The 18,113-nt window shown below is 32.9% G+C and overlaps 1 protein-coding gene across 3 annotated transcripts in view; it reads right to left on the reverse strand.

Moving 5' to 3' along the window:
* The window catches only part of CNTN5 (contactin 5), a gene marked incomplete at both ends in the record, with an annotated part of 738,975 nt that overhangs the window by 407,960 nt on the left and 312,902 nt on the right, over nucleotides 1–18,113 (reverse strand). For 2 of the 3 annotated variants that reach the window (XM_081281777.1, XM_081281776.1), the window contains one exon: nucleotides 8,234–8,329. The exons of the other annotated variant lie outside the window; for it this stretch is intronic. In XM_081281777.1, coding sequence (XP_081137903.1) covers nucleotides 8,234–8,329 — 96 coding nt within the window. The remainder of the gene's footprint in view (nucleotides 1–8,233; nucleotides 8,330–18,113) is intronic. 3 annotated transcript variants of the gene reach the window in all.

The raw sequence follows: 18,113 nt of genomic DNA on the forward strand, positions 1-18,113 counted from the left end.
AGATTGAGAATAAATTAGGGATTTAGGCACTAAAATAAAGAAAATTATAAATTTCATCAGCCTAAGTCTTTTATTCTTTCTCTCTGGCTACAAAAAAGCTTTATATATTCTGATATTTTGCCTACGCAATGTTCAGCTTTTTGGGTCAATGTTTGCATCCTCTGTGTTCTTTTTATTCCTTGTCTCAGGACTTAGTAATGTTCTTTGTGAACAATATATATGCTAAGTATTTTTTTTCTGCCCACTTTTTCTTGATGATATAAGCTCTTTTCTTTTCATAACCTTAGAGCTCTTGTGTTCTGGGCAGCCAGAAGGTGCATTAACTTTTGAGGTTTGATAAATACAATAAGGTCCGTAAAGAATCAATAAATCTTTTGCATCTAAACAGTTAAGTTTTGCCATCATTTAGAGGTGAAAAATGAAAGATTACATATTGTTAGAAACCTGCTTAAACTACATCACATAAATGCACAAATTGCCAGTAAATGGAAGCTATTCAAACTGGTTGGTATCTTAGAAACAAAACAATTTTCTTTTTCCCCCCAGTGTTTACTATAGAAAGAAAAATATATTTGGCTTATTTCCTGTGATCACACTATAAACATTCTTCTTAAGAGATCTTAATCAATCTTATAATTACATATCAGTCTTCTATGGTAATTATGCTTAAAATTTTCTTCTCTTGCCTCCATGTATCCAGTTTTCTGTGGTAACTACAGGTACATAATACATAATGTATCCAAAACTTAACCAATCTTCCCAAACCAACTTCTTCATTTCTTAGTTAATAGAGAACAGTCATAGAGCCAGAAACTTGAGTTCTCTTTCTTCTTTAAATCACATTTTATTAATGAATGAATGAATAAAGAAAAATCATATAGGTTTATTGAGTTTTATGTGTAATTTCCAAAATAATGAAAAATATTAAATTGAAATGACATGTGAAAAAAATATAGTTTAAAACCTTCTATTAAGCAGCAAAAACAACCACAAAATATAAGAATAAAAGTGAAGAGGACAAATGAATTTTTTTAAAAAATAGGATAATTAACATGTTATAGTTTGAATCTGGAATGTTCCCCAAAAGCTCGTATATTGAAGCTGCATATTGGGTTGTGGGTAGAAACCTAGGAAATAAGGACTAGTCAGAAGTATGAAAGTCGGGCTGGGGATGTGGCTCAAGCGGTAGAGCGCTCGCCTGGCATGCGTGCGGCCCGGGTTCGATCCTCAGCACCACATACCAACAAAGATGTTGTGTCCGCCGAGAACTAAAAAATAAATATTAAAAAAAAATTCTCTCTCTCTCTCTCCTCTCTCCTCTCTCACTCTCTCTTTAAAAAAAAAAAAAAAGTATGAAAGTCGTTGAGGTGTGTCTTTGAAGGATATATTTTATCCATAACCACTGACTGGTGACTGGTTCTCTTTCTCTTTCTCTCTCTCTCTCTCCTTCCTGGTTGCCGTGAGGTGAGCTCTTTTATTCTGCTATATCTTTAAATTATGATGTTCTGCCTCACCTGAGGCCCAAAACAATGGAGTCAGTAAATCATGGGCTAGAACCTCTGAAATCATGAGCCAAAACAAATCTTTCCTCCTTTATTTTTTTTCTTGGATATTTTGTCACAACAACAAAAAGCTGACTAATAATGAAAAATAAGATGGCAGAAATAAGCATAAATAGTCTAAACCTATTAAATGCTGACACAGAAAATAATTGTTGAATGAAAAGTATTTAATAGAATTAAATACACAAAATTTTTGAGGTGTTGATAGTCCCATTAAAAGTATTGATTTGTATTCATGTTATAAATGTTTTACTATCTCTTCAAACACAATGCCAATAGAATACTAGCTTTATCAAAGACTGACATTCTGATTCTATCATTTACTAGGTATGACAGCTTAAAATTTTTAATTTTGTGAAAATTAGATTTTTTATTGGCACAATGAGGATAAAAATAATTTCTAAGATATTTTATAAAGATTATGTGATTATATGGTAACATGTTACATTTGTTTTTATTTTTCCTATAGCCTAATATTTTGTTCAAGAATTTTAAGTCCCATGTCAGTATAAGATTTAAATGCTTCTATATATAATGAAATCAAAATATAAACTGGGTGTGGTGACGCACATCTGTAATCCCAGCAGCTTGGGAGGCTGAGGCAGGAGGATTGCAAATTCAAAGCCAGCATCAGCTACTTAGCGAGGTCAGAGGTAAATTAGCAAAACTTTATCTCAAAATAAAGAATAAAATGGCTGGGATGTGGCTCAGTAGTTGAGCACCCCTGGGTTTAATTCCCAGTACCAAAATAAATAAATAAATAAACAAACAAAAATATTTTTTAACTGAAACATAAAGTACTGACTTCTTGATTTAAAATGTACTATGGTTATAGCCTCTAAACCATAAAATAATTTCATTTGTGGTTATAGATTTTTATGAAGTTTATTTCTACACTTTTTTTACAGACTTTTTCATTATATATGATTAAACACTGAATTTCATAATTATTAAACTGACAGAGGTATTATTCTGGCAGCAAAGTATCATTTTGAACAGATGTGTTTAACAATCACAAAAAATGTCTTTACTTCCTGGTAGATAAGTAACCACCTCAGAATCCAATCAAAATGTTTTCATTCATTTGTGTTGCTAAGAGGGATTAATATTGAAATCCTTAGATGCAAAAAGAGAAAGTTAGTGAATAACTCAATCCTAGCTTTTCATTTTATTCAAAAGAAATATGCATTCTAGATCCATTAGAGCTATAAGGAAATAGATCTTAGAGAATATTATTTAATCTCTGATGTATAATCTGCTGTATCATTTTATATAGCTTTCACTGAATAATAGTAATCAAAAATATAATAATGTATTTTGAAATAATAATAACTGAATATGTGATATTAAATGATCCAAATATTTGTCATGAATATGAGTTAGAATAAACTTTATCAGAAAGTAGACATCAAGTGTCTAAAACCCTATAAACTCAACTATTAGAATCAGTATGCTCATTCACTGATTTTCTATGCATTTAATGAATACCTACTGTTGGCTACTGAGATAAATATTGGAAATATAAATTGGATTATGGCAAGTTTCATATCGTGAAAGAACAGATAATATACTATCAAAGGTAAAAAGATTAGTAAATTTTTACTTGTAAGACCTTACTTCATGTAATAAAATTTCTATAGGTAAAATAATAAACTAACTTGAATTTGAAAGAAGAAAGTAAAACAAGAGTAGAAAACAAAATGTAATTACAAATCAGTTAAACAAGTGCACTATCATAATTTATATGACTCTTTGGACTGAAATATAAATTTTAATCTGAGATTTCTTTCATGAATTATGTTATTTATGACTATAGAAATATTTAATTTCACCCACCAAAAACAAACAAAAAAGGCAGTTATTGACTTCATCGTAGTAGTTGACTTCTTAGGTCACAAATACCAATCAGGGACTCAGCCCTGGCTGGCTCCTACTTACTTCCCCTTCCCCTTCAACAAGCTTTTAGACCTGACAGTTCCTAGATATTTTTAGAGTTCTTTTTAATTAAGTAAGGCATGAGAATCAAATCACATTTCTCAATATGATTGTGATCTCAAATAATAAATTCTAATCCTTCAGATTTTGGTAGTTGGTTAGGCAAAATAAAAAATGTCACATTTTATTCTTCAAAGTCAATGATAAGAACCACATTTCATTTTTCTGTTCCATAGTTATGTTTCTTCACAAAACAATTATAGTATAAAGGTAAAACAATAAGAAAGGTTTCTACTACAAACCTGATAAATTTTTCCCTGTTTTTATTATTGGTCTTTCAAAGTTTCTTATATTTATTGGTTTAAACTTTGACTCATAAATAAATGGAATCATATATTTCATGAATATTATGCATTAGATTCACTCAATAAATATTTGTTTAGTTCCTACACTATGCAAGGTACTGTCTTAGGCACTGGGTACAACATTTCTGTCCTAATGGGATTACATTCTAACTAAAAGTTATAAAAATGAACAATTAAATAAGTAATTTTAAATAGTATGAGGGAAAAAAATAGAGGGAAAATAGAGGGAAAAATAGAGGAAAATAGTGCGGAATCTCAAAAGCAAGGTCAGGAATGGTTTTAGATTTGAAGAAAACCTGATGTGAGAGAGTAAGCCATTCAGATACCTTGAAGAGGGGGATCCAGGCATAAGAAATAGCAACTTCAAAGGCCTTGGAGGCAGGCCACACCCTCATTTAAAATGAACTACCTCCTGTAAGTCCCAGGTCCAAAAGCCACCTGCTAAGTTTGAATGTTAGTGTACCTCCTCATTCCTTCTGTTGAAATCCAAATTCCCCAAATAATGGTATGAGGAGAAAATCTCCTTTAGAATATGATAAATTATGAAAGCAGTCTTCATGAATGAGATTAATGCTCTCATAGAAGAAGCCCATGTTCTCTTCTACCATGCGAGGACAGGGTAAAAAGATGTTGTCAATGAACTAGTAATCAGGCCCTGGAAGATAAATTAGATAAATAAGAAATCATATTTATATTAATAGATGTGAAAAAAAACTATAAGAATGGAGGTTTGTGAGGAGATATAACCAGAAGTTTAGTTTTAAATGTAGTTAAGCTTAAGGTACATGTTAGCTATGAAGATGAAAATATTGAGTGGATAGTGCTAGACAAGCCAGAGCCCCAGCTGCAGACCTATCATTGGAGGATATCAAGCCTTATTATCAGACAAGAACTAAGTGAATGAAGGTTTATTAAGGAAACAAATGAAAGGACTGATGCTTGGGGGGCTATAATATTAAACAATTTAAAAAAAAAGAAGACAAAATTAGCAAAGGAAATGAAGAAGATAGGAGAGAAACAGACTGGGATACTCTAAGCTGAATGAAGACTTTTTTTTAAAATTAGCTACACAAGACAGTACAATGATCTTGACATTTTATAGAGAAAGAGATGACCAACTTGAGAATTGGGGAAAAAAAAATCCAAATATTCATCCTTTGGTGTTTGGATAAACAGAATATCACATGTCCATACAATGAAATACTAATCAGCAACATAAAGTAAAAATATCAATAAATGCCATGATGGATGAATCTCAGAAAAAAATACACTAAAAGAACACACACATACAGAGAGAGAGAGAGAGAGAGAGAGAGAGAGAGAGAGAGAGAGAGAGACTAAAATTTCTAGAAAAGATAAAGACTACAGACAGAAAGCGGACCAGTAATCACTTAGAGACATGATTGGGAGAGGGATTTAAAGACTTTTTGCAATTATGGAACTATTCTAAGACTTTTTTGGGGGGATTGTGGCACAACGGTCTACATTTAATAAAAATCATTTAACTACACATCTAAAATGGGTGAATTTTATGAGATATGATTGCATCTCAATAAATCTTTCCAAGACAGGTATGGAGGTGGAGTGATGGAGAGAGGCTAGAGGCTGGAGAGAGAGGGGTGGGCAGAAATAGAGAGAGAGAGAGAGAGAGAGAGAGAGAGAGAGAGAGAGAGAGAGAATGAATATGAATGGGATTATGAATATGAATGGGATTAGGAGAATGGGGAATTGAATAGAGTTTATACTGGCAAAAGTTTTCAGGAGCTTCACTGTAAAGGAGAGCAGAAAATTGAGGTAGGGGCTAAAAGAGAACATGGATCCAGAGAATTTTGCTTCATTTTGTTTGTAGATGAAGGAAAACACAGCATATTTCATGGTGATGGGGATAATACAAAAATGAAGAAAAAAATCTCTGGTAATAATGCAAAAGAAGGAAGGGAGACATGCTAAAGTGATTTCTGTAAGTAGGAAAAAGGAAGATGAGCTACTGTACAAAAGTTGAGGAACTGGCTTTAAAAGTGTCAATACATAGTATACTGAAAAGAAGGGAACAGAATATGGCTGTTAATATTATTGGGCATTTGCTTCAGTGAATAGGTGTTGTAGAAGGATCTTCTGATTCTTTTCCAAAGTAAAATAGGATGCAGAGTTATCTGCTGAAAATAAGGAGGCATAAGACACGTTGAAGATTTAGAAAAAGTATAGTAAAAGGAATAGATGTTTTTGAAATTTCTTGTCTGCATTAGGAATGCTTGAAGTTTACAGTTTGGCTTTTAAATTGAGATTAGTCTGTATTGTAAGTATTTTGTTGTTGTGTTTTAATATTTTTAACAATTATTAAACTGAATAGGTTCAGGCATAAGAGTTGGATATACATAAGAGTTGGATAAACACTAGAATTAGGGTTTTGCCAACTATCAAGTCAATGTGATGAAGCAAAGAAAGAATAAAAACAATTGAGGTTGAATATAAGAAAATGATAAAAATTGAAAGAGAATGAGAATCAGAGGAGGAAAAAGTATAATGAAAGAGGACAGTATTCATGAATTGTTCATTCTAATGAAATTAAAGGTCCCCTAGAATCAGGGTACTGCAAGGAGTAAGCAAAATATAGTAGGCACTGGTCTGATAAAAAGGATGTTTGTGAGTACTGCAGTTATTACAGCTACTGGTAATAACAAAGCAAATATCTAAGGTTACTAAGATCACCAGTTATCTTGCCTTACATATATTTATCTCAATGAGAAATCATATAATTATCTCAAAATTTTAACGTGTATTCTTAGCTCATATTTATTTTATCACATATGCAATAATTATATTATTTTCCTACCAGAAATCTCCATATAGTTTTTTCCTGTCAATTGGATATTTTATCTATGTGTAATCTTACAATTTTGCTTTCTACATCATTCTCTCCCATTTTACTTTTTGTTTAAAGACAAGTTCAAAGAGTATTGCAATGTAGATTTTATCTCAGATGATCTTGCTTGTTCTCCATGTTGTTAACTCCTGTCAGTCTGTTGATGAATTCATTCATTCTTTGTAGAGCCCACTGTGTTCTCCTCCTCCTCCTTTTTGTAATCTCTAACAGTTATCCTTCTAATAATATTCTCCAAATCAAATCTAATAATCAACATTAGAAATCATCTAGATGATTTTCCTAAACTACGATCTCATGAGATAAAAAGCTAAAACATACGTCGCTTTCATAGAAAGTAAATGTGGATTTAGGTGCAGGTGAGACTATGTGTTTATTGTAAACTCACAAATTGCTCACAAAAAAATTGGAATAACTAAATTGACACATAGGATTTGGGTAGGTACAACTAAGAAATTACTCCCAATTGTGATTTTGAGTATCAAAGCAAAATGTTTTCAAACATTTTTTTCTTATTGAAATGTGGTATACTTTACTTTCACTTAACAACAACATAGAACATTAGAAAGAGGGTCAGCTAAAGGGCGAGAACTCTTAAGAAAATAAATGTAGGTTCTTTTGTTATTTTTGTTAAGAATTATCTATGCTAAAATTCTAAATGAATTCCTTTAATAAATGGATAATATAATCTACAAAATGGTTGTCACACTAAAAACAAAAAACAAAAACTTGCTGATATATCAGGACCCTGGATTCTTTTTCCAGTGGTTGATTGGGGCTTTGTTATTTATGTTTCTTTCTAGTTAATTGATGTTGGCCACTCTGAAGTTGTGCTATAGGAAAACCATATTGAGGTATGAAGAGGTACTGATCTCAAACTATAGGATTTCAACAGATGAATATGGTTAGCTGTGAGTTGGTAAATAATCAGAATATAGGTTAGCACTCTTTTTCCATAAGCTTTGGGAAGTACTTACCTATTTCTCTGATTTTATAAGACCTGAAGCATAAAAGGGGAAAAAAGAAAACCTAGTTTTGTTTGAAACTCAAAAAATACTTAGTAGTTTTTGTTCCATTATGGCAAAGAATATCATAAACAACCAAGTATCCAGCTTATCTTCTGAAACAAGATGCACATTGACATTCAGTTAGCTCAACTTGCACTTCAAATGATTTTGAAAGTTTTCATTCTCTCAGTTTATTGCTTGCCTGGTGCTCTAGGCAATATATTCCTCATTGATGGCAGGCAGAAGCAGCACTGTGACAGTCAACAGTTAGAATGGCAATAAAACAAGTTTATCATAAGGAGCTTAGACTCATAACCAATGGTATGTAGAGTATAGGTTCTTTAATTAATCATCTGGTACTGTGATATATATCAAGAAAACCATGCACATTTCACCTGGAATGTTCCCCTGTCAATACACTGTCTAAAAGAATGAACAAAGAAAAACAGAGCAGCATCAATATAGAATGGGATCCTACTGTACCTGGTGAATGAGGCGGAGGAGAGCACATCAGAACAACCCCCTGGCCTTCCCTCACAGAGACTGCACTTCTTGTCCGGCCACTAAAATTTCCCAGATCTGTCAACACAACACAGCATTCAGATGCAAGGCAAACATAAATTTTTAAAAATCACTACTATTATAATTTACATTTATTTTTCTATCATCATCCTGACAAGGTATTTTGTTTGTTTTGCAGTGACAGAAAAGTCTTGTTAATGAATCTATATCATCCAATTCTGAATACCACAGTTTAAATTCTATATATTCAAACCCCTCACATTCTTTATCTTTACCGCACATACAAGTTGCCAGTGTAGAATCTAGATAATACAGCATTTTAATCATATCAAATAGTTATTTTATTTCTTACCAATATTTTTTGTATATTGATCTTTTGACTGGTAAAAACTTTTCATTCAAAGTGAGAAGATAAACATGAGGTGGTTATAGCACCTGCTATGCAATCTGTGGCCTCATCATATGTGATGTTAAGGATGGTGTGTGAAACCAAGCATGGACTTGCCAAATTAGAGACTTGTAGGCTCTATCAAAATATAACGAGGACATGAAGTGTTCTAGCCTAAAATGAAATCTACAAATTAATTGTCTCATCCATTTTGATTAGCCTGGGACTATTACAGGTACTGAAACACATGTGTGTATGAGGATTATAGCACTGGGTTCAGTTACCTGCCTTTGTACTATGCTGCATTTGCACAATTTGGAAAGAACTTCATAAAAATAAAGTGCCTCATAGGGGATGATATATTATTGCTTACTAATCTAATCATAACTCATAATGTATATCTTTTTCCTTCTCTTGATCTACTTCAATCAAATGCATGAATTTTAGAATAGTGTTTTGCAAATTGTGGAGTTCAAATTTCTATAAATAAACATATTCCAGAATTCTAAGTCTCTAAAATCAGGTTTCCATGGTGAGAAATGCTTCTTGAAAATGTTCTGCCATTCCTCCCATTATACATAAATTGTATAAGAGACTTTTAAAAATCATTTAATTATTCCATGTTAAAATACTACTTTGCAGCAATGTAAGTTAGAGTCTCAATTTAATGTTTATTAACCTGATAAACCATAAAACTAATCAAGAAAATATATTTGATGGATATGAAGAAGATAAATCACTAGCATTAAATAGTCTAATAGAAACCTTCTATAATTTTTTTTCTAAGAAAGGGGCAACAATTATTTGTTGAATTTATAATCAGATCTTAAATTCATCAAGAGTGAATACAAGATGCCAAAATAATACTTAGAAAGATATTCATTGTTTGAGAATGTTTTAGGATTTTGTATAAAATTCTACAATTTATGGAAAATAGGTATGTGTTTTACAAAGAAGCAAGACAAAACAAAGAATAATCCTAGTTCTACTTTTGTTGGGGAAAAATAGCCTTATTTAAAAATATACAAATTAACTTTCTTTAATTTTTTTTAGTTATAGATGGACACAATACCTTTATCTTATCATTTATATATTTTTTATGTGGTTCTGAGGATGGAACCCAGTGCTTCACACACGCTTGGCAAGCACTCCACCATTGAACTATAGCCTCAGACCCACATTAACTTTTGTAGTAAGCATCATATGCATTGATTCTTTGGGATAGAGACTATCTTTTTTTTTCCAGAAAATGATTTCAATATGAAGATAAAGCATGACAAGTTTTCCAGTTTGACTTTCTTTAACTCACTCCTAGAATTATAACACAGAATCATATAATGAGGCAATGGGTGTTACAGGACTTTAATATCTCTTCAGGGATTGTCTGGTTTTTCTTTCTTGTTCCTCCTCATTGAATTTATAAATCTTGGGGGAGACTACTTGGATATTAATTTATTTTAACTGAACTTAACCTGTTTCTAAAAATACATATGTATTCCAATACAATTACTAATACATGCATGTAGTGTATATATTATGACATCAAACCAATCTGCTTTATTTAAAAATATTTTAATAGAAAACAGTCCTAAAGTAATGTCCACTTTTGAGAAACTGAAGTACATTGAACACACAGTAAAAGAAACAATTGTAGGATAATTATGACCTGAATTATGTTTTGAGATCTAAGTTATCCAAAAGGTCACATTCAACTATAATGGCTTTATTTTGTATCAAGAGTCAATACAAGTACAATTCAAGACTTTCTCTAGGATTGTTTCTGGGTCATTATTTCCTAGGAATTATTGCACCCAAAATTTCAAAATAAATGAATATTTTTCAAATGTGAACAGAACTTTTTGCTTACATAAAGCCACACAGCAATAATACAAAGAAGTTAATACTTTTATGAAGAGTTGTTAACTACTTACTAGGGAGAAAAAGTGACACTCTTTTTCTATAATGTATAAGTGGTTTTCATGCCTGGTAAGATTGTAGTTAACCTAAGGTATAATTTTTTATGTGAAAAAATTCCTGGTTGGTGTGGGCATGGTGGCTTGATTAAATACAGGAAAACTCAGCTACTTTATTTTGTATCAACAGTCAATACATTATATCTCATTGTGAATAGAAAGATTCTTTTGATGTGCTTTTCAGAGGAAATAGAAAGCAGCCTAGGTATACATGCAGTTTGGATGCTTATAGTATCTTCTTAGTAGATATATATTTTATGTATCAGAGAAATGAAAACAAGAATAAGTTTTTGAATGCAGTCTTTTTATTACAATTTACACAAGGCCAAAAATATGTGTTCGTGTTTTATATTTGGGAACTTTAAGGCGGGGGGGGGGGATGAGTAAAGGTACACATTCCAAAACAAGAATCGTAAAATTCTAATTTGAATTTTTACTGAAATAAAACTCTAGGATTATTATAAATCATATGACTAATAGAGAAACAACAGAAGAGTTTGTGATCAAGAGTCAGAGCTCTTCAAGTCTTGCCTTTGATCTGACCTTTCCTTCCTACTTATTAAATGCATGCAAGGGTTTAATAGGGAGCTGTAAACAGAGCTTTAAATCACAGAATTATTGCACCTTTTCATCCTAAAAAAAAAAAAAACATGCAAACTAAAAGACTTAAGCAATGAATGATGTGACTGAGGCCTTAGATGACAGATTATAGATTCAGATGTATGCTTTTAGCCATATTAGCCAGATATGAGACAGATCACAACTTATTTAACAAATCCTTATTCAATGAATACTGCACCCTGAAAAATATGCTAGGTCCTAGTGATACAGAAAAAGTGTAAAGGAAAGATATATAAATTAATTATACTCACTTGGATCCACTATCTGTAGCTCAGAGGAGTATGAGTCACCAAATAGATGTATGATCCCACACAATCATAGCTTCAGCTTGTCACAACTATAGCCACAAGTGACCAATACATACCCCCTACATATGAGCTCCAAACACATGCACACCAACTCACATTCTGTAGTTTTTCCCTTCTTCTCTTTTTTTTACTTTCCGCTTTCTCCCTCCCTTCTATCTCTCTTCCTGACTTATTTTTGTTACTATTTTCTTCCTTGAGCTATTTATTTATTTATTTATTTATTTGACTGAATCTTGCTAAGCCCATGCTGCCTGTGAGTTTCTTGCTGCCTGATGGCTGAAACTATAGGCACATGCCACCATACCTGGTTCACAAATTTAATCTTAGGAGAATTCAAAACAAAGGTAATGCTATCTATAGTATTAGGATTTATGATTATTGTAAGATAAAAACTTTCTGGTAATTCAGGAGCAGCACAATTTTATCTGATATTACACTCTAAAAGGTATTTCCCTTGCAAGACTTTATTTATTTATTTATTTTTTTTAAAGAGAGAGTGAAAGAGGAGAGGGAGAGAGAGAGAGAGAGAGAGAGAGAGAGAGAGAGAGAGAGAGAGAGAGAATTTTTTAATATTTATTATTTTTTAGTTCTCAGTGGACACAACATCTTTGTTGGTATGTGGTGCTGAGGATCGAACCCGGGCCACATGCATGCCAGGCGAGCGCGCTACCACTTGAGCCACATCCCCAGCCCCCTTGCAAGACTTTATAAAAAAAAAACACTGGGGGGAGCAACTTCACAATCCCCTTATGAAGGGTCTTCATCATGAGATTCCTTAAAGAGGTATAGTGTTTCACTTAGACACACATACATATCTGTACAAAAATCATTACCTATAAACAATAATTGAAAAGTATTAGAAATACAGTGCAGAAAACTGGCAAGAAGGAAATTGCATAAGAAATCTGGGACCTTGGTCTTTGGATCTTACACATGTTAAATACAAGTTGGTTCAGTTACTGTGGAGGAGTGAAAGGAAAAGTCAAAGCAAGAGGGTAAATGTCATGCAGTCAGGAGTGATATGGTTCATGTGTGTCCTGGATGACTTGTATTTCCTAATCTTAAATCTGTTCTGAATGAGTGACAATGTGGGTTATAGGAGTTAGTTAGATGGAGGAATGGGAAGGTGGGGGCTCATTTTTGACTTGTGTTTGGCTACATGGTTATCCTGTAGGGGATGCTAATGAGCTTTCACTGCCAATGCTCCAGGCCTTAGCATCTCATCCTCTACTTTAAAAGCATTGTAAATACACATATAATTTAGTGGAAACTCTAGACTTCTTCACAAGATTGAGTTTTAATTTTTACAAAAAATAAAACATGAAAATGGAAAATCACATTAAACTAAGTACCAGGAACTTGAGTTCTATTTAGCTTAATCACTAACACCTATAGGATTGAGGAAGTGAGTGTGGCGCTTGGAACTTTAACTTGTATGATTTCTACAACTGACACTTTTCCTAATAATGACTTGATATTTGCTGCCTCACTTCCAAAATGAATGCACATTGAGGTTTTTCATCAGTTGTATTTGTTGCTGCTGTTGATTATCATCAAGATTATTTGGGTCATTGACAGATTTTTTTTTTTCTTTTTTTGCATACATGCAAACACTATGTAATACAAATTGGTTAGACTTCATTCAGAAATATTAAAATTTGACAATGTTAAAAAAGGGAAAAGGGGTGGGAAATAAAGAAAATAATTGAAATAGCTACTGTCTACACTATGAGAGGTACCTTGAAATTTAAATAATCCTGTTTAAAATTTCATTTTTTAAATTTAAATTGTTTTTTTTTTTCCCTCCTCCTTCTTCAGTGTGGAGATCACACAGTCACACATTTTAGGCAAACACTCTACCACTGAACAACATCTCCAATCCTAAAGATTACTAAATTTTATTTGAAAAGCAAACTTATTTGAAAAGCTTTGTGCATGCAATTTTTTAAATTAGTGAATTGGCAAATCAAATATAATGTGATTGATTCCAAGTTTTAGAAAAACATTAGGATGAAAGCAGTTCAAGCATTTGGAAGTTAGACCAAATTGGTTTTAGGAATTAGAAATAATCTTCATAAGAATATCTTTTTAAGAAACAATTCTAACAGATAAAAAACAAAAAGGTAGGAAAATAGTGACAAATAGAGAAAACATAATTCTTACATTTATACCGAGAAAGAATTAAATTAGCACTTTCTAGTCTATAGTCATTTGTGTGCATGTGAAGATGGTCAGAACTCATTCTAATCAAGCAAGATCCTTAATAATAGTTTCTAAAGTTGTTGAATTGTACCTAGACTGAAAACCTTGGAAATATGAAGCTTTGTGATTTTTATTGGCAATTTTGAACATATGAGTCTATGATCAATTTATCAGCAAGACAGACAGGTATTATTATACCCATTTATTGAAGGGGACACTGAAATTCACTAAGGGTGAATACTAAGAATAAAAATCACCTGGCCAGGAAGGATTTCAGCCTTCTAGATAACTAGTTCAGTTTTGGAACATGAAAGATTGTTTATTTTGTTGTTTTTTGTTTTGTCGTTGTTGTTTTGCACCCCCCCCCAAGTTATTCTCACATTCTTAGTTTAGAAATAAAATTATTTCTTTGTAATTTTCTATTATAGCACATTAAATAATATTACAATTCTTTTAAATATTTGTTGTAAGTCATCTGTAAATGGGACATGATATCACCCTTAAAAATGTTAATTATTTAATAAAACTTGTCTCTCAAGAATATCAGCTAGGCTAATTATAGGTATCTAAAATAAAATCTTTTATATGAAGGTAAGGATTGAATTAAGATGTAACTGGGATATGGTAAGGTAAATCTACAAGAGGTAATGACAAGTTGTAATGGAACTTTTTTCAGTCTCATTTTTCCCTTGGTTATATATAACAGGTCAGATAAGTAATCTTTTGAAATGACTTGCTATTTTCACTTTACATATTATCAGACGTGAATTATTCAGCCAATGGTTCACTGAATATACAGAGAAACCAAAGCACACCAGATGATGTTTGCCTTGACAGTAACACTTTAAGCACATTGTAAGTTAAACATCAAATTGTAATTGCTTTTGTAAAAAGAAAAATTGTCCAAAGATTGTGATCAAAATCTTTCTGATCCTAGGTTTTTTCTTTGGTGGTTTGTGAATTACAAAATCTACTTCAATAATGAATATATGATAAAATCATCTCAAATGCAGGAGTGTATGTAAATGTGTTTACTTAATATGAAGATAGACTGTGAGTGTTGGCAGAGGTCCTAAACCTCTTTTGACAAAATTTCTTCTTCTTTACAGACAAGTACATAAATAATCCCTATTTATTTACTTTTAAGTTCACTTTTTTCCAAATAATGACTTTTTTTTTTCAAATTAACATTAGTGTTATTCATTAAATCTTACAAAAGTTTGAAGGTAAGCACTGCAAAATGTATCATACAAATACTTAAGCATGTACAGAGATTTGAGTATCACTGACCCATAGAGAAGGAGAAAAGGGTGTTATTTAGTAAATACAAGCTTGCTGTATGTGGTGGTGCATGCTTGTAAATCTCATTTAGGGACTTAGAACAGGAGGATCTCAAGTTCAAGACCAGTCTGGGCAACTTAGCAAGATTCTGTCTCAAAATAAAATATTTTAAAAATGGGCTGGGGATGTAGTTTAGAGCTCAAGAGATCCTGAATTCAATGCCCAGTCCTGAAGAAAAATAAAAACCCAGCAAGTTATTTGGTACAACTCCTGTAACTCATAGATCTTGTTGATTATCTCTCATGCTTTTGAGCCTAACTACCCTCTTCAGCATTTTCTAATTGTAATTCTTAAATAATTACTTCCTTGCCTACAATCCTGGCTCCTTATCTCACTTAACACTTTTTCCTCCAGCACAACTTCAGCCTTAGTTAAATTGGACTATATGTGTATTCTGCTTTGATTTGTGCAAGTGAATATGGATGGAGAAAAACATCAACAATGATGGACAGTTTGATTCTAAATTCATGACTGTGAGGCTCAGGCAGTCTGTTTGTGCTGCCTGGTAACCCCGATACATTTATGGAGCCCATTTTCTCTTGATTCTGGACAATGACATTATAACCACTTTCTTCCAATACCTCCTGCCAGATTCTTCCATTTCATAGAGAAAACAGAAGTAATCTGAAAACAAGTTATACATGTACCACCTAGTAGAACACTGAAATGTGCTCTACATTCTCGTTTAATGAAGGACTCATTGCACCCACTACTGGGGATTCTGATGACAAACATCCTTTGGCCCTCAGCCCTTCGGGGACTACTTTTGTAAATAGAAGCTCTTCACCCCAAAGGGTGCTTCCTGGGGCAGGACACAATGAAGTATCATTGAATGACCATCCTGAGACAACTCCAGATACCCTGACATACTGTCCTAGCTTCTGCCTTTTGGTTTGGGCAGGACAGTTGATAGACCTGTATCAGAGTCTGAATCACCCCTTGTCTATTCTCACTCCTTCTACTGGATTTGATTCCAAGGTCATTTATTTAAAAAAAAAAAATTGTCTGCATCTAACTTGATCTCACAGTCTATTCCTCAAGGACCTCATCCTTTTACACTATCACAATAGCTCTTGATTCCTCAAAGTACATGTTACCTCCCATCTTTTTACTATAAATGAACTATCTACACTCTAGTCAAAGGTCAGTTTCTCCCTTTTGCATCTATAGCATCCAAACATACTGATATTTCTCCAAAGTTTTTTTTAAAGGAAGAAATTAATGCATCTTTCTTAACTTCTTTCCCCTTGTAGGTACCATACCATTATTGTTCTATTCTGCAACAAAACCCATTCTCTCTTCAGCTTTTCAAATCAAGGTTACCTTCCTACCACTGGCAAAAATGCAATTGTGAGATAGCTAATGACTTCTGCATTGTTAATTTATTAATAAATCCCTAGTCCTCTTCTACTTTATAAGCACTGTTTGATATAGTCAAATATTTGCTTCTGCTAAAAATAATTTTTATTTGACTCCTCCTACTTTAATTTCTATTCCTCCTCAATTCTTAAATAGTTAAATACTACAGAACCCCAGATTAGTTCTTTTAATTTTTTCTTTCCCCATCTATACCATTTCCAAGTTTATTTCATATAGTCTTTATATTTAAAAGCTGTACACACACTGAGGGATCTCCAAATTTTATTTGTGCCTGGACGTTTCCCTTGACTGTCAACATGCACACATGCATGCCTGTATACACACACACACACACACACACACACACACACACACACACAGTTTACTTAACATTTGTGCTTGGGTATCCAAAGGTATTGCAAACATGCCCTTATGGAACTCCCTTTTCTACCCACAGAACTATTCTCAACAGAATATTTCCCATGAGAGTAAATAGTGATTTCATTCTTCTAACTGTTAAGAAAAAATTTAAAATTCATCTGTGATTCTCGTATATCTGACTCCCCACACACAGTTCATGAGAACTTCATTGATACTATTTGATAATGTATCCAGAACCCAACAACTCTCAACATCTATAACTTTCACACAGGCATCTCTGATTTGATTGTCGGGATATGCATCTAACCAGCCTTCATATTTCTTCCTTTATTCCATTTCAGACTATTTCCAGCACAGCAACCAGATTGATTCTTATAAAATTAAGTTGTATGATATGACCTAAATGGCTTTTGATCTCACTCAGAGGAAAAGAAAAGCTGCTTGTAATACCCTCCAGGCCCTACACCTTCTATCTGTGTTGCCTGTTTGATGTCATTTCCTACTTTGCTCCCCTTTGCTCACTCCAGCCTAGCACATGAGTTTCTTGATTTTCAGAAAATATACCCAGCTGTTGTCTCTGCGTCAGACCCTTGTGCTTGCTGACTCCTTCAAGTAGAACACATTTTCCCCCACATATAATCATGGTTGTCATCTTTGTGTTCTTTAGGTCTTTATTTCAATGCCATTTTCAAGATCCCTCTGGAGAGATCTTTTGGGAGCATCCTATCTAAAGTTCAACCTCATCATTCTTCACCTATTCCATACACATTTTTCCTAGTTAATTTTTCTCCTTGGTTCTTCATTTTTATTCATTTGCCTTGTCAACTTTGCCCCTACAAGACCTATAAGGAGATTTTTTGTTGATTATAATATTCACAGATCCTTAAGCTTATTTGTTCCCTCTGCCTGGAATTCTCTCCCCGCTGATTATTTTCACTGATCTCTCCAACTATGTGCCAGTCTCTGTTGGAATGTCACCACTGCAAAAAGCATTTCCTTGATCACTTTATTCTTCCTTTCTTTTCTCCCAATTTTTATTTTCCTTTTTCTTTTTCTACTTGTTTTCTACTTGGCTAGGGATCAAATCAAGGAACCCACACCTGCTGGGCAAGTCTCCTGACTCCTCCTACTTTAATCTCTATTCCTCCTTAATTCCCCAATATCTAAGCATTACAGAACCCCGAATTAGTCCTTTGAACTTTTTTTTCCCCACTTACACCATTTTAAAGTTTATTTTATCTAGTCTTTATATTTAAAAATTATACACA

The sequence above is a fragment of the Spermophilus citellus genome (genome assembly GCF_964194105.1).
Source record: "Spermophilus citellus genome assembly, chromosome: 2".
Classification (NCBI taxonomy): Eukaryota; Metazoa; Chordata; class Mammalia; order Rodentia; family Sciuridae; genus Spermophilus; species Spermophilus citellus.